We start from the raw sequence: 25,198 nt of genomic DNA on the forward strand, positions 1-25,198 counted from the left end.
ACACATAATATACTGTATATGAGTGTTCCCCACAGTAAGCAAAAGTTTAACATTACTGACAGTATAAATAATGTTTTTAAACATACTTATAGTCACTCATGTAACATATGAACTTTAAGACTTACTTTTGGCATTTATGTAATTTATAGGTCTAGGTCAGTGTAGAGAGACAGGAAGCCAAGGGCAGGTAAGAGGAGAGAAAGGCGAGATAGGACAGGGGTCAATTACAACAGCAAAGTTAACACAACAAATACAGTGCTCTGCAAACATATAGCAGCCTATGGGGCAGCCGACGGGGCTTGCACTTCAAAATGTCAATAATTTCTGGTCCAAACGGTTATTTAAATCTCTCTCAAACGCCAGGAGACATAAACTATTTAGGCGAGAGGTTGACATTGTACTTCTGCGTGCCGTTTTGACTCTGTTTACACTGGAAAATTGGCGTTCAACGCTGCATGTCGTCATGGCAGTGTTATTAATGCCCTTAAGAAATAATGGACACTGGAGAAAACGTCAACTGTGCACATGTCCAAAACCTTAAGTAGTGTGTCAAATTTAGCACCCTTGCGTTCTTTGATAGCAAGGTGGGTCCAACATGAAGCAAGCTCTTGTTCTTTAACTGCTACACCAAAAACACTGCCAGAGACATTGAGGAGTTTTTGCCATTTCAGTAGCATCAGTACGGGGAGTTGTTAGGAACACACTACTAGCAGATGTCATGAAACCATGAGTCATTTTGGAGCCTGGCATTCAATAGCAGGTGAGACAATGCAGGTGAGACAATGAGGTCTCAGGTGACTCTTGTTGGTAATAACCCTGTGCTCAAATCGAGTGGGAAAAAACATTTGACACGTTGACACCCATGAAAACAAACAAACAGATTAAGGAAGACGGTTACAGTACACAGTACACCCTTAGATTTTAGGCTTAAACAAGGCATGGAAACGAGACCTGATTCAGACTTTCTAAGTGTTCTCGTGGTGGGGTAAGAGTTAAGCAGCTCACTTATGTACTGCATGTCGGAGCAAGGCTATGCACAGCCTTATGGCGTGCTGTCAGCGTGCACAAGAAATATGACGCTTATCGGCCAGTAATTAGCTGTGGACACACGCACGCACGCACGCACGCACGCATGCACACACACAGACAGGCGATTGCATGATCTCCTGGCAGAGATAATTGACAGAAGCTTAAAATGTATTCTGAACAATAGTTTTTTTGTCTGGGCACACATAGGACAATAAGAGATCTATCATATTTTTGACAATGACATGTGGTGGATGGATGTCATGAGGTAGGCGGTGTGCTAGTGTCATCTCCCAGGCATCCACCAAGACAACATTCTGCCTCTTGAACATGGCTTTGAGCACCCTATCCAGCTGTAACGAGTACCAATCACTGTAAGTCAGACTCATATCACGATCCAGAGCCCTTGGGTTTGCAGCGCGAACCACCACCAGCGTTCCAGGTGCCCTCTTCAGGAGGCGTGTCACTGCCCGCCTAATGCCCCGTAGTCGGTTAATGTAGACCTCCACGGGGAAGGGGTCGAAATGGGCCCACACGCTGATAACCACGACAGTGTTGGTACCGCCAGCCAGGCCTTCTAGCTCATTAGCTACGTAGCGCAGCTCATTGACTGGAACAACGGTGAAGCTGAGAGGAGGTCCGTGGCATCGATAGGTCAGCAAGGTGTTACGGCCGCTGTCCACTGCCATGTATGGCCCAACGTACGGAGGACCATTTAGATTGATCTCCTTCAACTCTAGTCCGACAGGTGGGGACAAAATCATAGACATGATAGTTAGGGTTAGACAAATACATATGCATAGCGTCCACTTGCCGGAAGGAGCATCTATATTGAAATGTAAAGACGCTTGCCTCTCATTTCTCTCTGACATTACTTCCAATATCACTTGTTTATCCTATATCCTGAATGAGTTCTATCTCCTGAATGGATAAAATTGGTATCCTGGCCTGAAAATGTATTTTCTGCTTACTAAAGAGCTGGAGAGACAAGACCCCTTACTGAATAAGCACTCTATAGTAATGATTACTATCAGAATAGAGATATTTAACACTAAATTATTCATCAACAACAAAAAACTGCACCAAAATCTGGGCGTAAACAGCTTAGTGAATCTGGCCCATTGTCCCAATATACTATATTATTTTAAGTATTTCACAAATGTACGTTAAATTTCAGTTTCAGTAAAACCTGTTACCTGGTAAAGTCTTCTTGAGGTACTCAAACCACTGCCTGACAGTAGAATCACCATACAAATGGACCATCTTGTCTTTCAAACACTGACTGATGGCAGAGGTGTCGTTGAACTGGCGAACGTTGATGCCAGTGAGGGCTCGCCACACACCCTGGTAGTAATACCCAGAGGGTCCAGGCTTCACTCTGCTGCTCTTCACCTCTGGTTGGTCTAGAGCAAGTAAAATAGTTTTATTATTTTATTTATTTGATGTAATAAAAATAATTATATTAATAGTAATAATAACTTCAATTTATATATCGTCTTTCAAAAAACCTGTTGATGCATCAACACATGTTATACATATAATATTCTAACATACTGTACTCAATAATCCTAAACTCATTTTTTGATGCGCTAAATTGTGTACGACTATGTATACAAAATATATTATAAAAACTAAACAATCAATAGAGAGAAGAATTTAGATTTAGAAACATCCAAGGTATCGATAACCTAACCTCAGAAGGTGAACAGTCGTGGAAAAGAGACTTGAGATCATAGCATACAGCAATATAATATTGTTATATTGTTGGCTTGTGCCTACAAAGATAAACACCACAATAAACACTCAGTCATGCTCTCTACTTTTCTTTGGTTGTACTTTGATGCTGTCAATCCCAGAAGCATGTATGTGGACTTTAATGTTGACAATACTGTGGAAAAGAAGAGAAAAATAAATGTTTGCACAATACAACAGATGTCATCTCAAATGATATTTCACATTTTTAACAGTGAAATATGGAGTGTTCATTTAATCTAAATTATAGCAAATTAACAAAATCAATGCATATCAATGCATGACACCAAGCTAATTAGCCCTGGTGTCCCTATTTTGGGCATGTCATTATAGGCGGAAACATTTTCAGATAATGCAAAAAAAATAGCTGAATAGCTATTTTTATAGGGTTTAAGAGTTTAAAGGGGAAGACCACTCATGTGGTCTTTTGGCTGAGGGGGCTGAGCCAAAAGTACACCCTGCTTATGTCACTGATCACATGACCTCAATCAATTATCCTTTTCTAGGCAACACAGAAGGGGGGGGGGACTTTTTTCTTATTTCCACACAACAGCTCTAAGGTGTATTAAAGACATAGTTCAATGTTGAAAATGAGTGGTCTTCCCCTTTAACACACAACCACAAAGTAAAGTGAAAGATTTACAATCCCACAACGAAAGGGCAGACAAAATAATGATATGTTGTTTACCTTTGAAAGAGCAGAGCTTCTTCACTGCTAATGTTTGTGGGATGGACACACCTCATATGGTTGATGCGATTGTCACAGCTCAGCTTGTTAGGCTTATAGCAGTACCAGGGCTCCCCAGTGTTGAGGTTTGTATAGTTACAAAGTGTTCGCTGGCTTGATGGCAGACAAACATTACAAAATGTGGTTTCAGAGACCAAGCCTGAGCGGAACACACTCTGGAAGAACACCCTGCCTGGCTGTTCCCTTGTCAGTCTCCGCAGCACAGTGACAGCTTCACTGGGGTGAACCAGTGTCACCTCCACCTGCGCACGGCCCTCCCAGAGTAAAGGGAAAACAGCAGAGTAGGACCCATTCAAGTGGTCCACCACCTGGCCTGCTACGCCCGCTTCAAGAGATGGATCATGCAGCCGAGCAAGCAAGAAATCACCCCCATAGTGTTTGGGCTGACCCTGAAAGTCATAGATTTGGATGAGAGCCTTCAGCTGGTCCCCTACATGCCACTCTCTACCTCCCTCTGCTGGGAGGATAGTGAAGTGGCTGTGTGCAGGGTCACTGGTCTGGTTGAAGAGAGGAGCTTTATGAAAGTGTGGAGGTTCAGGCCAGTCGATGGATTCTATTAGCAAGCGTTCCTCCACAGCATCCTCAGGCGAGGTTCTGATCCTGGCAGCTCCAGGGGCTGATATCATGGTGGTGAGGAGGAGAACTTTCTGGGACGATGGCGGTTGGCTGGCTTTTAAATCTGATCTGGCAGATGGTTTAAAGAGACGAGATTACAAATATTAACAAGAGATATAGGTCAAAATATAAAGTGAACTGTTTTAGCACCACCACGAGGAGATTTGACAAATTTGGGATGTAGGTTCCGCCTTGGCATAGTAAAGTGCAAAGTGCAAAGTTTCCCAACAACCTGGCACCGCATTCATGGTGTTGTGTGTGGCATTTTGTTCAAAACGGCCACCCCTAAAAACATTTTCAAGAGGGCCGCCACCTTAGGGGAGCAGATAGTGATATAATCTTTCAGGTTGTGATACAAGGATGAAATTTGGCACAAATACTCTTTAAGGGGCACTCTTTATGAAAAAGGCACTGGCCACTCAAAAATCCTAGATGGCAAAGTGGGACTAATTGAATATCACGCAGGTTCCACCCTCGTTCATGTATTCTGTAAGCTAGGACCCCAAATTTACCATCTAGGGGGAATAACTCTCATAGTGATTTTTGGGAAGGTATACACTAACCTGACACCGTCAAATGGAAGAAGCTTGCGACACAACTTTGTTTCACAGGCTATTGAATTGATGACTCAATACCGCACTCATCTGGCTAGTCAGGTTAGGTATACACCCCTAGTGCTAAAAAATATCTGAAGACAGCGCATATAGCTACCATATGCAATGCTATCACATATTTTCTAACTCAAATATGGCGTGTAAGATGGCGGCTGGAAAATGAGTTGCAATGATGTGATCTATAAAACATAGAAATAAAGTTTATGTGTCTTTTATTTTTTTATTCCAATAGACATAGGCTACAGCATTAGTTTTCTTGTCAGAACACAATTTAGTAGGTTTAGGAAACCTAATTATAATAGAGTGAAAGTCATTGTACAACCAGGGCACAATGGTAAACGGTGCATTTTATAAATATAATGGTGCATTTATATAGCGATTTTATCCAAGGCGCTACTATGGGGGTTTGAGTCACGTGGTGTTAATACGTCAGTCATCAGTAGTAGTAAAATCAGCTGCTCACCTGCCTAGGAATCTATGAATGAAATGAAGACAAAGCTGTCAAACTTATGACCGCTTCACTTTGTGCTTTAATACAACTTTTGATGTCACTGCAGATCGCTGTTTTTAATATTTTGGGATGCCGTTTCATGAACTGTTTTGAACTACCATTAGCCTACGCAGTAGGCCCACACTTGATGACTGGAAGTGGAACTGATTTATGGATAGACAAGCGTCTGGCAGGTAAATTGCCCGACTTGCCTCTCGGTGTCTTAAATGTTTGTTTAGATAGATAGTCGCCATATAGATCATATTTTTGTCTAGACATTTTCTGGAATTGTCTGAAATGGAAAATATCTGTCTGGTGAGCAACAACTGTAGTGCATGGAAAAGAAGTCAAACTTGAATTTAGAAGACACTTTCTGACAATTTGACTAACCACAAATCATTTAACAAGACTTGGAAAAAAAAGTTGTACTGTGCAGAATTTCCCCTTCCACCAGTAGGCGGTGTTGTGATGCAATATATGTATACTATATTATATTATTTCAGTCAGGCAGTGTGTAGGACACCTAAGGGGCCTTTATTATATCTACAGAAACTACTATAACTTGTGACCTGTAAACCTGTAAAACCTGCAAACCTTATGAAGAACCTGAGAACTGCCACCCTTGCTCTCTGTGACCTTTTTGACCGAAGTCCGCTGTGGATGAGGAGACTGGCCAGTCTATAGCTCTAGACAGCTTCATTATTTAACATGTACCATAGCCTACATGAAACTTGATCAAGTGCTATCTTCAGTATTTTAAAAGTCCTATATGTTTGTATTATTCTTTGATGTGCACAACACCTCTTGCCTTTAGGCTATTGTTCATATTAAACTACTTAGACTTATTCTGAAGCCAAATTAAAAGGTATAGTCCATGGGCCCAGGCCAGAATTTTCACTAATCAGGGACACTCAAGGTGGCAAATTCTAGTTTGGTATTTTGAAAAGGTCTATATCCCTAGATAATATTTCAACATGATAGCCCTTCCCAAGTAGTAGCTTAGTCCCAGTTATCAGCTTTCAATGACACCAACCATAGATACAAAGAATGAAAAAATCGTCTAACCTTTTTTGAATAGAACATGTCATACAGAGGGGAAAAAAAACATTATTCAATCTCTTTCTCTCACTTATGAACCTTATGAACCACACATGAACCCTAGCATGCCTATTCTGGAGCAAACATTCAGCAAATGGCTTGTCTACAAGCTCACAACACCTCACGTTGTGATACAATGTGAACATCATTTTCACTATGGGGGTCACTCAAGTGCAACATTTGCAAATTCTAGTTTTGTATTTTGAATAGGTCTATATCCCTAGATGATATTTGATCATGATAGCCTTTCCCAAGTGGTAGCTTAGTCACGGTTATCAGTGAAGAAAGCGAGACACTTTTTTTGTGAATCCAACAATAGAAAAGGAAATGTTATCCGATCTTTGTGAATACAATGATAGAGACAGCTTTGGTAACATTGTGGGGATAATATGTTGACCTAATAAGTTTTACAAGCTGACATTGTTCTTCCTCTTGTTTATGACCAAAGCTTTCTGGGACACAGCCTGTTATTGGTACAGTATCTTAAGTATCATGGATATATTGTGAGATTTTCTTTAATTGTTTTATTTAGCAGGGTTTGTTGTTAGTTTAATGGAAGGGAAGAGCTGTCTTATCAGTGTCTGCGAGAGAAATAAGCAACCAGCTCAATGAAAACTATTCCAAAAGAAGGGACTATCATTATAGGCCAAATGAGCACTTTAAACCTATACACATAGGCTTTTGAAAATAGCAGATCTTCAAGCTCACAACAATGCGTTGTGAGCTTGTAGATCTCTTATTTTAAAATATATATATATATATATATATTGAAAAAAGTGACAAATGTTTAATATTTTTTAAACATTTTAACAACACAAATCTTATACATATTAATTTCCTTAACATGAACATTTTTGAGAACAACTGATTACATTTTTTTTATAGGAAGCAAGAACAAATAAGCAACTACACTTCAGAAACAAGCCCAAAAATACGCAATCCACAACTATCAATGTTTACTAGCTACTTTACACTCTCTCTCTCTCTCTCTCTCTCTCTCTCTCTCTCTCTCTCTCTCTCTCTCTCTCTCTCTCTCTCTCTCTCTCTCTCTCTCTCTCTCTCTCTCTCTCTCTCTCTCTCTCTCTCTCTCTCTCTCTCTCTCTCTCTCTCTCTCTCTCTATGGGTGCTATTCACGAGCCCGCTAACCCCCTAAACGTTACCCTACACCTGTTAACAGTGGCGTTCCCAGAAATTACATTTAGGGCAGGCGAGATTTTTTTCTCTACCTACCCCCCCCCCCCCTCCGAAAAAATCTCGGGGGAAACAAGTTAACAACGCAACACTGACTACAAAACTGAAAAACGTTAATAAAAACAATATGCAAGTATAATCAATCAATCAATTATTCAGGTCTCTTCATGTTGTAGTTTAATGGTTCAAGCTGCTCTCATACTCAGAGCCCCTTTTATGCCTGGTGAGTAGGCCTACAGGTGATGGCCCAGAGACCCCCACACCTGGCACTCCTGGCACCCCATGAAGATAAAGGCAAACATTTGCATCACTATAGTATAGGCGACGTCGCTCTGCTGTTTGGATACGGTAGTGATTAGCTGCCTGCCCGCGTGAATGGACGAGGTCCGACGGCCACTATTCTCTTTGGATTTTTTTCACTGCCTGTTTTTCAGTCTTTTACTTTATTTTCTAGGGGAGGCTAGATTTTAGTTGGGCAGGCGGCCGCCTGCCCTGCCTCTATGGTGGGTACGCCACTGCCTGTTAAATACGGTTAATGGAGCTGCGCTGCCTTCTAGCACCTGCGCTCCCCGTCCCCCATTATGCCGACGCCGTTAGTTGCGCGTGGAGGTGTGCCCGTGGGCGTGTTGTTGCTATCTCCCCAACATTGCCATTCTCAACCCACACATGGGTACGGCTTGGGGAGGGGGGATAGTGGATTCTAAAAGCACCCGCCCGTTTCTCAAACCACCCGCCAAGTGCACACAGACACTGCAATGGCCCTGTTGCCATGCAGCCTTGAGAAATAAGCAACCGCATATGAAAACAAAAAGAAGCAACTATAAGGCCACATGAGCACTTCAAACTACTAACTAGAGCTTTCATATCCCCTAAATATTTTAGGGGATATGAAAAAACAGCTTGGAGCAAATAGGGCTATATAAATATATACACTGCCCCATAACCATTTTAAGAATGATATTCGGTTATTATACGAAATATACTTTTAATTGAGATATTTTCGTTTTTTCCATATTGCTGTCTGCATGTCTTAATAAAATCATGCTTTCAGCAAGCAAAATAAGCATACAAAACAGTTCGGATTACTTTGTTTGATGGGAAAGAGTTTTCGTTGCCACTGTCGCAAAAATTGCTTGTTCAGGGTGGGATTGTGGGTCTCTTCTCTACATGTAAAGTGTCTTGAGACAACTTGTTGTGATTTGACACTATAATAAAATTGAATTGAATTGAATTGACATCCAATGTTACCTCGTACTGCCGCTGCCTGCTCTTGTCATTTGAAGAAATAATCCAATTTGTCTGAAGATCCATTCATTCCATGTCATGTTGGTCGTTTAAACTTTAAAGAGTGCCGCGCAGTGACAGAAAACAGCTGGCTGATTGATTGATTTGACCTACTTTTGCGCTTCTGCCCTGATGATTAATTATTTGGCAACAGCTGTGTAAGAGTATAACTATTTTAAATGGCTTTCATATACTCTTGGAAAGCCGTTGCTTATTGGGACCACAATACGCTACAAATGAATTAATATATGAATTTATTTGGATAAAAAAAAACGTCGACCCGGCCCGGGTCGGGTCCCGTTGGGTTTGGGCTAAAATCTTAAGCACTTACATTTTTTATAAGATGATCGGATCATCTAGTGTGATTTTCATTTTGGCTGCTGTCGTTAAACCCATGCTGCGGGTGAATATTATATTATATATTATATATATTATATTATTATTATATTCCCCACGTAAACGCTACGTTCATGTTTACTGTTAAAGGTTCTCAATCTTTTCAGGCCATCGACCCCCCAAAATAACCATATTTGAATTGGGGACCCCCCCCCCATTTTGTTTGACTCGGTTCCACAGATAAATATTGTGAAAATAGCCGATCTACAAGCTCTCAAGGGTGGACGCGTTGAGAGCTTGTAGATCTGCTATTTTCAAATATTTTTCAAATACTTTTACTTTTGATACTTTAAGTACATTTTGATGCCAATACTTTTGTACTTTTACTCAAGTAAATTTTGAATTCTGGACTTTTACTTGTAACAGAGTATTTCTATATTGCAGTATCGGTACTTTTACTTAAGTAAATAATTTGAGTACTTTTTCCACCACTGCAGCACCGGTTTAAAAAAAAGAAAAAAGACGCACCGACATTCCATAGGCTAAATCAATGCATTTTGTCATCGCATCGCACTGCTCTACACACTCACACAGACACAAGCACGCAGAGATTTAGCTATTTTATGGATAGATATAGGCTATTAGATGTCATTAATTTATTTACCGCAATATTTCACCCGCGCTTTATCCGATATTAATTAATAATTATATTTGATTGACCCGAACCCACCCAAACCGCGGTTCGCAGCAATGTGTCTGGGTTTGAGAGGATATGATTGATGTAAACTTAAAGTGTAGCTCTGTTCGGGATTACTGAACAAAGGTGGATGATGAAAGATAACGGGGACAATATGGATGTATAAGTTAACTTTAACTGCGTCACTTCAGAGGAAACTATGGAGCAACTTCACACCCCTGTTTACACACCCCTGGAATCCATTAGAATGGTGGAAATAGAACAATAACAGCCAAAGTGAGTACATATAGACCTTTCCTAAAACTGTCATTTATTATATGTGCTACTGTATGTCAGTGTACCACCGCCCAGCCCTGTGGTCGACCAGCTGGAGGTCCATGGGTGCCTGTAGGAGCGTTGTGGCAACATGATTAATTATTTGGGAGCAGCCGGTGTGTACCAATAGTATAAATATTTTAAATGGCTTTAAGTTTCATAATACTATTCCGGATCTGACTAATATGACACGCTTATTGTTAACACAATAGGCTACAAATTAATATAAAAATGTATTTGGATAAATAAAATAAAAAAGAAGGAAAACAAGCCCAATGTGGCTTATAATAATCAGACCAGGCAACAGTGCAGAGGGGGAGATAGGCTAGAGAATATATTGGATCGGGGATGACGGCGGATGCCGGCTAGCGCAGTCTTCTCTTAAAGGCAATGGCTTCTGGCATGGTGATTGGTTTTATCATTGTAACGCCCAAACCACACCTATGCATAATGTAACGGGGAGCGCAGGTGTTTTGCGGGGCGGGGGAGTACCACAGAATACCAAATTTTGCGGGGCAACGCCTCTTGCCTAGTGCGCACTCCGAAACTAGCGGTTTGCTCCAAATTCACCTAGAATGGGGCCCTACGTGCGTGCGTATGCGCGTGTGTGTGGATGTTTTACTAGCATGGGGTCAACCATGCTGAAGTCGAGGAGATGATGAGGTCGACATGTCTCTATGGTCTGAGGACAGAGAAGTAGGGAGAGTTCAGCTTCAGCCCAGCATTTAGTCCATGGGCCCAGGCCAGAATTTTCACTAATCAGGGACACTCAAGGTTGCAAATTCTAGTTTGGTATTTTGAAAAGGTCTATATCCCTAGATAATATTTCAACATGACAGCCCTTCCCAAGTAGTAGCTTAGTCCCAGTTATCAGCTTTCAATGACACCAACCATAGATACAAAGAATGAAAAAATCATCTAACCTTTTTTGAATAGAACATGTCATACATACAGAGGGAAAAAAAACATTATTCAATCTCTTTCTTTCACTTATGAACCTTATGAACCACACATGAACCAGCATGCCTATTCTGGAGCAAACATTCAGCAAATGGCTTGTCTACAAGCTCACAACACCTCACGTTGTGATACAATGTGAACAGCATTTTCACTTTTGCGGGGTCACTCAAGTGCAACATTTGCAAATTCTAGTTTTGTATTTTGAATATATCCCTAGATGATATTTAATCATGATAGCCTTTCCCAAGTGGTAGCTTAGTCACAGTTACAGTATCAGTGAAGAAAGCGTGCCACTTTTTTTTTAACAGAACATGTCATACAGAGGAACAAAAAATGTAATTTTCTCTCTTTCATTCACTTCAATAATAATAATAATAGCTTGAATTTATATAGCGCCTTTCATAAACCCAAGGACGCTTTACATCAAAAACAATGAACAACTAACAGACAAACAAACAAAACAACAAACAACTAAGCCATAAGCCTGAGAGAAGTGTCTTTTCAAGGCAGCCTTAAAAGAGTCCAGTGTTGGAGCATGGCGAATTCCTATTGGGAGAGAGTTCCACAGGGTGGGGGCTGCCACACTGAAGGCTCTGTCCCCGAAGGTTCACTTGTTTGCCTTGGGGACAGAGAGGAGGTCCAAGTCTGTGGACCGCAGGGTCTGTGACAGAGTCAGGTTTATAGGCCAGGTACAGGACTACTGTGCAGATAATGTGGGGAGATAATCGCAAAAAAATGAATGTCCTAAAAAAGTATTAAAGCTACTCATTTGAAAAGGCTATCATGTTTCAAAGTACTTATATGGACCCTACAAACAAAATGGTGCCAAAGAGATTTTGCCACCTTACGTGTCCCTGACTTCTGGTCTGGCCCATGGACTAGTAAGGGAAAGGAAAAGGAGTTATAGCCTACTTATGAGTTATACAGGTTCATAATGCACATGCATAAATGTGTAATAGAGGTCCTTAAATGTAAATAATTTTAAAAGTGCAGAAATCACCCTCTTCTCACCTTCAGAGTGTTGATGTTGCGCAGCAGAAAGATCAGAGCTGACAGAGCCAGGAAGAGGAATATGACTTTGTACGTGAGACGGCATTCAGTTAGCTCCTTCCTTTTACAATGATGAGTCTTCATCTCACATCTGTTATAAAGTGTAATAGTGTGAGACTGCTGTGATCAGTCCCATTTATGTTATCATTGTTATTTCTTATTCTGTTTGACAGTAACGTTAAACACGTTACTTTGTTATGCATAAATTGCTAAATCCTCTTCTCTGATGTCTGTTTCAAAAGGGAGCCTGTTGCTCTCCAACTGTTCCATCTCGAGTGAAAATGACAGTGGACTCTACTTGAGACCCAGGTTGTAGCACTGTTTTCCTACATACAGTACATGATACAGACATGGACATGTCAAGCTAAGCAGTGCATAGTTTACACAGAACATTTTCTAAAGTTAGCATTAGCCTGCAGGGGTGCTTGCAACTGCTTCCTGTGGTCTGTGGTGTAACGGTCACAAGCAACAAACTCAACAATGTTTTTAAATGTATTACCTATATATGTTCATACTTGAGACCTGCGTCAGGCGGCTGTGTTAGTATTGCTATTTGCTACAACACTAAACTATGTGTGGCTTTTTTTGTGACTCTCAAATTAAAAGGTAAGGGAAAGGAAAAGGAGTTATAGCCTACTTATGAGTTATACAGGTTCATAATGCACATGCATAAATGTGTAATAGAGGTCCTTAAATGTAAATAATTTTAAAAGTGCAGAAATCACCCTCTTCTCACCTTCAGAGTGTTGATGTTGCGCAGCAGACAGATCAGAGCTGACAGAGCCAGGAAGAGGAATATGACTTTGTACGTGGGACAGCATTCAGTTAGCTCCTTCCTTTTACAATGATGAGTCTTCATCTCACATCTGTTATGAAGTGTAATAGTGTGATACTGCTGTGATCAGTCCCATTCATGTTATCATTGTTATTTCTTATTCTGTTTGACAGTAACGTTAAACACGTTACTTTGTTATGCATAAATTGCTAAATCCTCTTCTCTGATGTCTGTTTCAAAAGGGAGCCGTGTTGCTCTCCAACTGTTCCATCTTGAGTGAAATTCCCTTTCACCTGACCTTCAACTAAAACATAAAGTAATATATGCAAATGGCCAGTCAAACATTACCAATACACCAGTTGTCCCACCAACTGACCACAAGGACCTTGACTGCTTGTGCAAATATTTGGATACGTTTGTCCACTGTCACTTTCTCTGTGGCAAAGTTGCCTACTAGGCTGTTGCCCTGTCTGCTACTACCCTTGAGTATTCAACTTTTTCTTTACTGCCCTTGTAATTCTCTGTCCTGGTCCCACTCCCAGCACATTAACACTATTTCTGCAAAAATTAGTCAGTATAGGAGTAGTCAGGAAATGGCATCACCCAGGCACATGATCAGTTGCCATAAATGAGCAACAGATATTTGGAGAGTAAAGACAACTTATTAGGCTGGAGTAAAACAGCATTACATATATTCACACCAGCACCCCAGTCTACATACCGTAAATAACAGTTGCACATAAGACATGTCTGTCCCCCCCCTCTCCCCTCTTCAATGTAAAATCTTTTACCCCTCCTTTTTAGTTTGCTTTGACGTCTATACTTTTTCTATATCTTTCTTTCAACTCTATTTTAATTTGTCTTATTTACTTATTTCACAATTGTCCTTCTTTTCTATGACAATCAGGCATAGTGGGTTGCTTCTGTGACATAATGTTTAACTCAGGGAGGCAGTTAAGTTAACTAGAAGTTAAATATTCTACTCTGGATTTTGCTCATGACATCAAACGTGTGGAGATTTATTCCAATTGTTCAGAGGGATTGGTGAGATTGGCTATCTATAATAATAATAATCTTTATTGTCCCCGAAGGTCAAAAGCAACAAAAAAACAACAGCAACACATAACCATATGGCACAAAACAACATATCACACGACAAAACACCAAGACAATACAGGGGCAGTTTGTTTAATGCCGCAATGGCTGAGGGTACAAAACTCCTGCTAAAGCGAACCTTTTCCCACTTCAAGGTTCTGTATCTTTGCCCAGATGGCATGAGTTCAATGTAGCGATACAGGGGATGATCAGTGTCATTTGTTATTGTAAGTGCTAAGCGTGTGATGGCCTTATTTTTCATATCAGAAAGTGTGGTGTGGGAAGTCCGATAATCTTGGAAGCAATACGGGTAATACTGAAAAGTTTGTTTCTGTTAGGCATGGACAGAATAGTGAAAAAACACTACTGCTGAACAATACAATAGAACAGGTTGAATAATGCTTTTGTACAGTAATAACAGTAGATGAGGGGCAACAGATTTGTTTTTACTGTTTTCCTACATGCAGTACATGATACAGACATGGACATTTCAAGCTAAGCAGTGCATAGTTTACACCAGGGGTGTCAAACTCATTTTGGTGTCCGGGCAAGATTGGTCAAATGGTGACTTGAGGTGGGCAGGAACCAGTTGCGGATGCACATGCGCGCTCACACGCATTCAGTTATACAGCATTGTTTTTCAATCTGTTGTCTTGTCTCAGAAAACAAACAATGCAATTTGTAACAACAATAATAATAATAATAAGGGTAATAATAATAATAATTACCCTTATTATTATTATTATTATTATTATTATTATAATTATTATAAACCATTTTAAGTAGAATAATTACATTTGAAGTTAAACAATACCTGGTAATGTGTGTGGGTGGTTAAATAATTACATTTATAGAACAGTGGTGTAAAGTAACTAATTACATTTACTCAAGTACTGTACCTAAGTACAGATTTGATGTAGTTTTACTTTACTAGAGTATTTCCAATTTCCAGAACTTTCTACTCCACTACATCTCAGTCACTGCTATCTACAGTATATCACTTTAAAAAATGTTTTATGAAGATTAGCTACTTTAATTATTTACATTTACAAAAATAGCAGATCTACAAGCTCATAGTGCCGCACTATGAGCTTGTATATCTGCTATTTTTGAATGGCCAAATAAATCTTAAAATGACACAGATGCTTTCCCAGATTGAATTTAAATATGCTCTGAGTTCAATTAATACTGATGAGGATTTCACTGGGCAAGCTCCTGAGAAATAAAAGAAGCAGCTTTGATACATTTAAACTACCTAGGCTATTACCATTATTATATTTTCAAAAATATCAAATTTACATGGTGTAGCCAGCATGAAAATTCATCTAAATCACTTGCTGCTCCCAGACACCTGACATCTCTTTGCTTGAACAAACTCAGTTTTCATAACACTGCACTACGTTTGTGTGTGTGTGTGTGTGTGTGTGTGTGTGTGTGTGTGTGTGTGTGTGTGTGTGTGTGTGTGTGTGTGTGTGTGTGTGTGTGTGTGTGTGTGTGTGTGAGAGAGAGAGAGAGAGAATACATGTCCGTGCTGTGCTGACTCCTGTGTGAGGATCAAAGAGTAGCCTATAGCCATTACTACTCGACTAGTAGTTGAATAGACTCTTAACGAGCCAATCAGCCACAACATTCCACAGCTGGGGAGACAATGGCAGGGCCATCAGAGGTACTCAGCCAAGTAGCAGCGTGTGGGGGAGAGCTGCTTGGCCGCGCACAGCAAGTGAGTGCAAAATGCGACTCTGTCTGTTAGATGTAGTATCAATTTACTATTTTTAAAAGTATTTCCTGGGCCGCCACGGACCTTTCCGTGGGCCGCAAAACGCCCGCGGGCCGCGAGTTTGACACCGCTGGTTTACACAGAACATTTTCTAAAGTTAGCATTAGCCTGCACGGGTGCTTGCAGCTGCTTCCTGTGGTCTGTGGTGTAACGGTCACAAGCAACAAACTCAACAATGTTTTTAAATGTATTACCTACAGTATATATGTTCATACTTGAGACCTGCGTCAGAGTCAGAGTGCAATTACACCTCCCAACCGATAGGGTCACGTAGTTGACTTATCCATGTCTGTGTGAGTTCTCACTCATTTTGGAATACATTTATTTGATTACAGTAGCTATCGCTCACGCACGCACGCACACACACACGCATGATCTCCTGGCAGAGATAATTGAGAGAGCAGAAAAAGAAAGAAAGAAGAGATTGCTGGCTTTTCAAAGCAGTGTGGCTTACTTGAGGACAGGAGGAGATCAAGTTCTACCAGAGAAACTGTTTTTGTTTGGCAAGGAAGGTAGTTTCAACTTAGCCTGGTAACCCCCCCTCCGGTAATCTCATTTGTATTTTATTTCAGACTCCTGAAATCAAATATCTTTGCCCTCCTTTGCCTTGTTAGCAAATAGCTCCTTCTGAACAGGTGACGTGCCATCTGTTTTTGCTTTTCTCCTGCACCATTTTTCACAGACTGTCTTACCACACCACATGTAATTGGTGTGGTCACATGGATTGGAACCTGGGTACTAGCCTAAAAGGTAATTTTTTCTTGGGGGAGATATAAGGCTATCATATCAGGCAGAGGCTCTGAGCCGCTACTGCTGCACACATACACTCCATCTGATTGATTGCACATTTAGCTATTTTCAGGGAATTAAGGCAGCTTTTAGCAAACAGCTCTCTTGTTGTCCTCACCTGACGCAATCGTGTACGGTACCATGTGAAACTCTTTTGTGTCCTGTCCTTTAATGATTGGATGATTGGACTTCTTATTTTATTAATTTGTTTTACATTGATATGTTTTTATGTTTTAAACTGGTAAAGCACTTTGTGGCTGTCATTGTCTGTGAAAGTTGGTCTATAAATAACATTTACTTCAGTCACAAATTATTCAAACAAAATGTAACGATTAGTTTGCGAATATTTGTTGTTTTTAGAAGAAGAAAAAAATAATTCAAAAATAAATATCTTGCCAAGGATATGTTTGTTTGATGACCCCTGATTTGGTTACATTTGTCCACTGAAATCTATGCTTTCACTTTCTCTGTTGCAAAGTACTACAAAATGGTAAATGGTGCATTCATATAACGCCTTTATCCAAGGCGCTTTACAATGATTGTGCATTACATTCACCCATTCACACACACGGCGGAGGAAACCATGCAAGGCACCAACCTGCTCTTCGGGAGCAATTAGGGGTTCAGCGTGTTGCTCAAGGACATATTGACACTGACTCTGGGGGAGCCCGGGATCAAACTGGGAACGCTCCGGTCCCCAAGTGACCGCTCTACCTCCTGAGCCACTGCTGCCTAGTATAACGTAGGCTAATGTTGCCCTGTCTGCCACTACCCTTGAATAGTTCAACTTCTTCTTTACTGCCCATGTAAAGCTCTATCCTGGTCCCAGCACATTAACACGGTTGCTGCTAAAATGGGTCAGTGAATAGGAGTAGAAAATGTTGTCACCCAGGCCACATTATCATATGCCAAATGAGGAAAATGAGCTGACCATACATTTCCGACTAATGGGGATTCTTAATTAAACAAAAGATATAAATGCAGCATATAAAGTGTTTAAATTATATATGAGAAATCGGACAACAGTGACAGTGTATTATACTATCATCAATTTAATAAAAACAATACTAGCAACTAACAAGACTCAACATTCAATATACTTTTTGTTACATACCATATTTGTACGAGTATGAGTCAAATTCTTGTTTACATGACATATTGAATCTTACCTATAGTAGACCGTTTGGTTGGCTCTGTCCTCATGCAGTATAAGAACTTGCACTCAAGCACTATATCAATCTTAAACATTAGCTCTCCACACAGCTCCTATTCCATTTGTCTGTTTCACACTGACCTGCTGATTTGCATGATACATTTGACTCCATCCCAGACCCCTCCTACTGCACATTACTGGCCGGGAAGATACAGACTGGTGCCATAAACGATGCCATAAACGAGCAACAGATCTTTAGAGAGCAATGACCACTGAATATATTTGTACAAAAAAAACACCATTTGCATTAAAAGAACAATTAAGGCCACCAAACCATATACCAATGTGCTCTTTTTATTGTCACCAGGCAGGCACCCATTAAAACAAACAAACAAACATTCACAGTTCTCCTACTGAAGTCAACTTGGCAATCACAAACATTTATAAAAACAAAATAAACTAGAAAAAGTGCTCCTCGGAGCACAAGTCTCCGCCAGCAGACTTGTGTTGGGAATGTTGGGAATGTTCTAATTCTTATGTTCTAATTCTTACAAAAAACAGAACATGTTACTGTGTCATAGTAACATGACACAAGTGTCCTATCCGTCTGTATAACTGTCCTATCCGTCCTGTCTGTATAAGTGTCCTATCCGTCCTGTCTGTATAAGTGTCCTATCCGTCCTGTCTGTATAAGTGTCCTATCCGTCCTGTCTGTATAAGTGTCCTATCCGTCCTGTCTGTATAAGTGTCCTATCCGTCCTGTCTATGTAAGTGTCCTATCCGTCCTGTCTGTGTAAGTGTCCTATCTGTCCTGTCTGTGTAAGTGTCCTATCCAATTGTTACAGTATCCGCCATTTCTCAGCCATTTCGTGATTGTTCCTGTCTTACCTCACTTTGAAAGAGGCACAGAATCTTTCAAAGTGACACATGTATTTATAGGCCGTTATACGTCACTAGCCAATCAGATCACACTATTTCACCGTATTGTCACGTGTCACGTGAGGCTTGACCAATGTTAGCTTGGCTGACGGAAAGTGAAAACAATGTCTCCTGGCGGAGACAATAAAACAGTGTAAGCAATCCATTCAGCAGCATTCAGATTAAGGAAGGCGGTTACAGTACACAGTATGCCCCAGACAAGGCATGGAAACGAGACCTGATTCAGACCTTCTAAGTGTTCTCGTGGTGGAGTAAGAGTTAAGCAGCTCACTTATGTACTGCAAGTCGGAGCAAGGCTATGCACAGCCTTATGGCGTGCTGTCAGCGTGCACAAGAAATATGACGCTGATCGGCCTATTAATTAGCATGCGGACACATACACGCACACACAGGCGATTGCATGATCTCCTGGCAGAGATAATTGACAGAATCTTAAAATGTATTCTGAACAATTGTTTTTTTGTCTGGGCACAATTCATTATACAGTAAAAGGTATATTTCCTGAGTGTGTCTCAAAACACACACAATTATATACTGTATATGAGTGTTCCCCACAGTAAGCAAAAGTTTAACATTACTTACAGTATATATCATGTTTTTAAACACACTTATAGTCACTCATGTAACATATGAATCAGACACGGATGCAAGAACACAAAATAAACAGATTACTTTAAGACTTACTTTTGGCATTTGTGTAGTTTATAGGTCTAGGTCAGTGTAGAGAGACAGGAAGCCACGGGCAGGTAAGAGGAGAGAAAGGCGAGATAGGACAGGGGTCAATTACAACAGCAAAGTTAACAAAACAAATACAGTGCTCTGCAAACAAATCTATGACCCTGAAAGTCATAGATTTGGATGAGAGCCTTCACCTGGTCCCCTACATGCCACTCTCTACCTCCCCCTGCTGGGAGGATAGTGAAGTGGCTGTGTGCAGGGTCACTGGTCTGGTTGAAGAGAGGAGCTTTAGGAAAGTGTGGAGGTTCAGGCCAGTCGATGGATTCTATTAGCAAGCGTTCCTCCAGAGCATCCTCAAGCGATAGGTTCTGACCCTGGCAGCTCCAGGGGCTGATATCATGGTGGTGAGGAAGAGAACTTTCTGGGACGATGGAAGTTGAGTGGCATTTAAATCTGATCTGGCAGATGGTTTAAACTTAAAGAGACGAAATTACATATTAACGTTAGCGACAAAATAGAAAAGTGTGGAATGAGATCTGAAAAATCTAACTTATACATCTTGATCACATGACCCCAGAGATGTTTGTAGCAGAAAATTTAATCTGGCACAAACAGGGCCTATAAATTGAAGGGAACATTTTTGGGCGGTGCAACCGCCCCTATATGTGAGGTTTGGACATCGACATTCGCTGCACTGTGATTGGCCACCATTGTACCCCCCTAATTGTGGCCACCATTGTACCCCCCTAACCCTGCACCGTGATTGGCCACCATTGTACACCCCTAACCCCTACACATTCAACGCAAATCTATACTTTTTTTTAAAGTGAGCTTCCATCACTGTGATGACCACTAGCTGTAATATGATTGGCTGACTATTCAGGACTGTGATTGGCTAGTGAAACACATGACACATGTGCATAGCCCTATAAATAGGACTATACACTTAAAAAAAACACATTTATGTTTTTAGCGGCGCTAGCTGCTCTATACCTTTAGGTATAGAGCGGATCCTGCTCTATACCTGACTTTGTCCGTGTCCGTCAACGTTCTGATTGGTCAGGTCCGTCAACGTTCTGATTGGTCAGGTCCGTCAACGTTCTGATTGGTCAGGTGCGTCAACAAAGTGATTGGTCAAGCTTCACATGACACGTGGCTATAAACACATTATAAACACATATCGATGACAAAATGTATCAAAGGCGCCGCTACCTTCACACAGGGTGTGATTTTTTTTAAGTGAATCACCCATTGTGGACCAACCATTGTACACCCCTAACCCCTACTGTGACCACACCGCCCACTTCACACTGGGTGTGATTTTTTTTATTGTACAACCTACGGTTCAAGAGCCTGTGTCCCTTTTATGCCCATGTAGATTTCTGTAGATTTCTGTCGCTGTCTGTGCCCCTTTTAAGCTCTTTGAACACCTATAGACAGTAGAAGTGCGAATCAGTCTGGATCGCAGGTTATCTGCTCCCCGCCCCTACCCCTCCTTTCTCTGTAAATATACCTTATGATGCTGCTGAGTTTTATTCCAATAGCTTATGTTTTGTATTGTATGTATTATATGTATTACTGATTAATTGAGTACAATGAACCACAATGGAAGCAAGCCCCCAGGGACTTTGTGTTATCCTTTAAGCATAACCTTTGACTATACTTCTTGTACTGTTAACATTGTGCCATTCCCGGAATGGCACAATGCTCAACATTGGCATCAACATAATTTCCAACAATAGCAGGCTAAGTGAATGATATGGTATCAACTAAGAAGACTTATTGAAGGGAGAGTGTCAAGAAAGAAGCCTTGTATTTTGTTATATTGCGGGTTTTCTCCTGACACTGTATGGAATCTTTTCTGGAGTAATATGATGAAAGTTCATTCAGCCAATGTTTGGTGATGGTTAATCTTCAGATTTCCAATTTATAATAATATTTATTTTCTAAGCACTGTCAAGTGACTACTTCTATTACATACATCTGAAACAGTGACTATAATGAACTTCCAACTCCAGCATATGAAGCAAATTACCTTCATTTACCTTACACCTCTGGCACAGGCAGATATACTCCCATCTTCCCATCTCGACACGAAGGTTAATTATCTCTTCGGGAAGCCTACTGATCATTCCCATCAAGGTTCATCCATTCTGATGTTATGCTGTACACACACACACACACGCGCGCGCGCGCGCGCGCGACCACACACACACACACACATGTGCAAGTGCATGCATGCACTCACGTACATACTCATGCATGTATTTCAAATGTTTGTGACACGTGCATGCGTGTCACAAACATACATGCATGGACACAGACATACATGTGTCACATACATTTGAAATAGTTATTTATGTCCACATTAACAGAAGTTCAAGAATGCCTTGTACAAAGGACACAACCAGTGCAGTCAGACAATAGGAAAACAGCCAGATACAAAGTGCCTAGACGGCAGAACATTGTTACATACAATATAGTTGACATACTTGTCAGACACAGCGGACATACTGTAAATCATGGATAAAGGAAACAGCGCCTCCTCCAATTATCACACGCACACACACACACACACACACACACACACACACACACACACACACACACACACACACACACACATATATATATATATACACACACACACACACACACACACACACACACACACACACACACACACACACACACAGGAGCAATTACAATACCCTGCCATGCTTTGCTGCGGGCAGGTTAACTATTCTTGGACATTAGATTTTCCTATTTACATTTTCACAAAAGACACACTAGAAAGTTGCACTCAGTAGAGCCCAAATCCCCGCCGGGAGCCATACCATATCTATCTCCATCTTTCTGTCTGGGCCTGGTTATGTGACTTTGTTGTGGCACCGTGTGCATATATGAAAAGGCAATGTGGGGGAAGGGATATAATTCAGGACTGGTATTACGTCATTATGGTGCAACTAGAGTAGACAGGCTATAGTATAGGAGACAAATCTTTTGGACAGTGAATACATCAAAAAGTAGTTAGGTAAAAATCACCCAAAACATGGTATTTTTGGTTGTTAATCTGTACAGACCTCTCAGGATAACCTGCCTTGCCTTTAACGTGACGTAGATTCTCCGTTCATAAAATGCGCATGAAATGACCTTGCCAAAAGTGCAATGGCAAAATGCTCTTCATAAATGAAAAAGGTGTGCCTATTAGGCCTTCATTTGAATAAAGCCCTTTGCAATTATCAAGGACAGCAGATCTTCCTTGCTCAGCTGAAACTGTCTAATTTTGAGGTCCCACATTATACAGTGCTGTTGCAAATGTAGAACAGTGTAAAGAATCTAAGCCGAATCTGAGTTATTACTCGACAGATCTAGGCTGTTTCCCTTGAGCAAAAGGAAGGACCTCCCTTTACTGAAGTGTTTTGCAGCCGAAACATACACAGAGTTTCCAAGTAGTTAATGGCATAGTTTTTTTACCCTGATATAACCACAAGACATAATCCAATGCATTATGTAGCATGATTGATTGAAGCACTAAGTGATTTCATTTGGTTCTATAGATAACATTCGATTTGGAGTCAGTGCCTGAGTGGAACTGAATTTAAGCAAAGGAACCCAAATTTCTCCTTGTGGTGAGGCAGACTGCAGGGGAAAAAATACTGAGGCACTCCGTCTTCAGGTGAAAAAAAATAAAGTTTGCAGATGAGCAAGGCAACAGCTGACCGACGCGTTTCGACACTTGGGTCTTCAACAGGGTCTTGAATTTAATTTGAAAGATTTGCAATTTGTGATCATATCAGGCTTTATCCAACATCAGCACATGTATTCCTAAATCATTGCACACTTTATATATTTAAATATTAAGGTGATAACAAATGTAGTTAAAGGTGTAGGGTAACTGATTTTCTTTGGTTATAAGTGTTAAATAGCTCTATATTCTGATAGTATTCATTGCTATAGAGTGTTCACTATAGGAGTCTCTAAGTCTCTTCAGCTCTTTATTGAATAGAAAATGTATTTTCAGGTCGGCATACCAATTTTATCCAATCAGGATTGAAAACTCAGACTAGATAGATACAGATTAAACAAGTAAAATTGGAAGTGATGACGCAAATAATTGAGCAAACAAATGTAACACTATAAAAATGAAGCTGATAAATGGGTGCTCTCTCCTGATTGGCTGAAATGTTGCAACCCACCTGAAAATGTAGCCTATTTTCTGTTTATTAAAAAGCTGGAGAGATAGGGAGACTCCTGTTACAAAAAAACGTTTTGTTTTGACCAAAACATATCACTGACCCTACCTTCAAATTGATTTGTTCAGGTTCTGGACGTGTTCAGTTTGTAATTGCAAGTTAACCATATTAACATCTTCCTTTCATGCACTGGGCCAAACTTTAGCTTGCATTTCTTGCCATGGTCAACTGAACTGGGGAAAGACTTTTAACATCTGGAAGTCATTGCAGTGTTTAGCAAGTAGGCCATGAGAATCCTCACTCATAATTAATGAATTAATTGATGTCCCACTCCCATAGTCTGATTTTGCAACCCCAAACTCACCCATCATCAACACACATCTACCTCTCTCTCACGCACGCACGCACGCACGCACGCACGCACGCACGCACGCACGCACGCACGCACGCACGCACGCACGCACGCACGCACACACACACACACACACACACACACACACACACACACACACACACACACACACACACACACACACACACACACACACACACACACACACACACACACACACACACACAGTGGTGGAAAAAGTACTCACATTTCCTGTATTCAAAACGTACTTGAGTTAAAGTACAAAAGTATTGGCATCAACATACTTAAAGTACCAAAAGTAAAAGTACTCATTATGCCGAATGTCCCATTCACAAGTTTTTTAATGTATAAAATGTATAAAAACCTATACAGTACTCGAGTAAATGTACTTAGTTACTTTACACCCCACCCACACACACACACACACACACACACGCACTCGCACACGCACACGCACACGCACACGCACTCGCACACGCACACGCACACACACGCACACACACAGGTTCTGTAGGGTAGGCTGCAGTCAGGGGCGTCTGGTTTCTGTAGCCTGTCAGTGCTTCATAAACGTGTTTGTGTCAAGGACCCCCAAACTGATATGTATTTGGCCACAGACCCCCATCTGAAAAGGTTTGTGTCAGGCCAGGGACCCCCAGAAGAGAAGATTTGTGTCAAAAAAAGCAAAATGATTCAACATTTTCCAAATATTTTCAAAAATAGCAGATGTACAAGCTCACTGCGCATCACAAAGTGACATGCAGTAAGCTTGTAAATCTGCTATTTCTGAATGGCCAACATATAAATGGATACACTCAAAGTGATTGTGATGCTGTAGTAACTACTTTTGCCGGGGACCCCCTGGAACCCCCTCAAGGACCTCTGGGGGTTCCCGCACCCCACTTTGAGAACGAATGGCCTATCTAATCTAGGCTATACGACCTGGCACACCACGTGCAACGGCCACGCCTGCTCCCTCGTACAGAACAGACCGCATTATCATGTGCAGAGAGAGAGAGAGGGCAGAGAAAGGATGAAGAGAGGAATAGTTGGCTGCCGGGGGGGGATGAATGATTGAAAGTTGATATGACATAGGATAGGAAGAAAGCTTGGTCGTGTGTTTCGTAAAAAATGAATGAGTGTGCAACTGTCATTGATTTAGTATGAAAGAGCTATAGATGAAGGTTGATTGATTGATGATGTTGGAGTATGAGGCTGGGACAGACATAGACATGCGACTGGTCCAGCAG

The 25,198-nt window shown here is 40.9% G+C and overlaps 1 protein-coding gene across 4 annotated transcripts; it reads right to left on the reverse strand.

The window, feature by feature from the left end:
* Positions 1-134: 134 nt before the first annotated feature.
* On the reverse strand, positions 135-17,871 carry LOC311040232 (NXPE family member 3-like). 4 transcript variants are annotated; one of them, XR_014600249.1, is made up of 6 exons: positions 12,138-12,251; positions 3,467-4,210; positions 2,847-2,914; positions 2,223-2,429; positions 451-1,762; positions 135-400 (listed from the first exon to the last, which is right to left on the reverse strand). XR_014600249.1 is itself a non-coding variant. In XM_084050378.1 (5 exons), the coding sequence occupies exons 2-5, from the start codon at positions 4,150-4,152 to the stop codon at positions 1,191-1,193; spliced, it is 1,533 nt and encodes a 510-aa protein (XP_083906504.1). In that variant the 5' UTR covers positions 4,153-4,210; positions 17,782-17,871; the 3' UTR covers positions 135-1,190. The 4 variants fall into 4 exon arrangements, 3 of the variants coding, with proteins under 3 accessions (XP_083906504.1, XP_083906505.1, XP_083906503.1); XM_084050378.1 differs by lacking the exon at positions 12,138-12,251 and adding an exon at positions 17,782-17,871 and having other exon boundaries at positions 135-1,762; XM_084050379.1 differs by having other exon boundaries at positions 135-1,762; positions 3,467-3,915; positions 12,138-12,389.
* Between the last annotated feature and the right edge of the window lie 7,327 nt (positions 17,872-25,198).

This window comes from Gymnoscopelus microlampas (assembly GCF_963454915.1).
Source record: "Gymnoscopelus microlampas genome assembly, chromosome: 23".
Classification (NCBI taxonomy): Eukaryota; Metazoa; Chordata; class Actinopteri; order Myctophiformes; family Myctophidae; genus Gymnoscopelus; species Gymnoscopelus microlampas.

What these genes read in the sequence shown, in the direction of transcription:
- LOC311040232 (XM_084050378.1), bottom strand. Translation starts at nt 4,152, where the DNA reads ATGATATCAGCCCCTGGAGCTGCCAGGATCAGAACCTCGCCTGAGGAT. An exon ending in GAAGCTCTGCTCTTTCAAAG is followed by an intron (nt 2,915 to 3,466) that starts GTAAACAACATA and finishes TCTTTTCCACAG; the next exon opens with TATTGTCAACATTAAAGTCC. An exon ending in CCTCAAGAAGACTTTACCAG is followed by an intron (nt 1,763 to 2,222) that starts GTAACAGGTTTT and finishes CTGTCGGACTAG; the next exon opens with AGTTGAAGGAGATCAATCTA.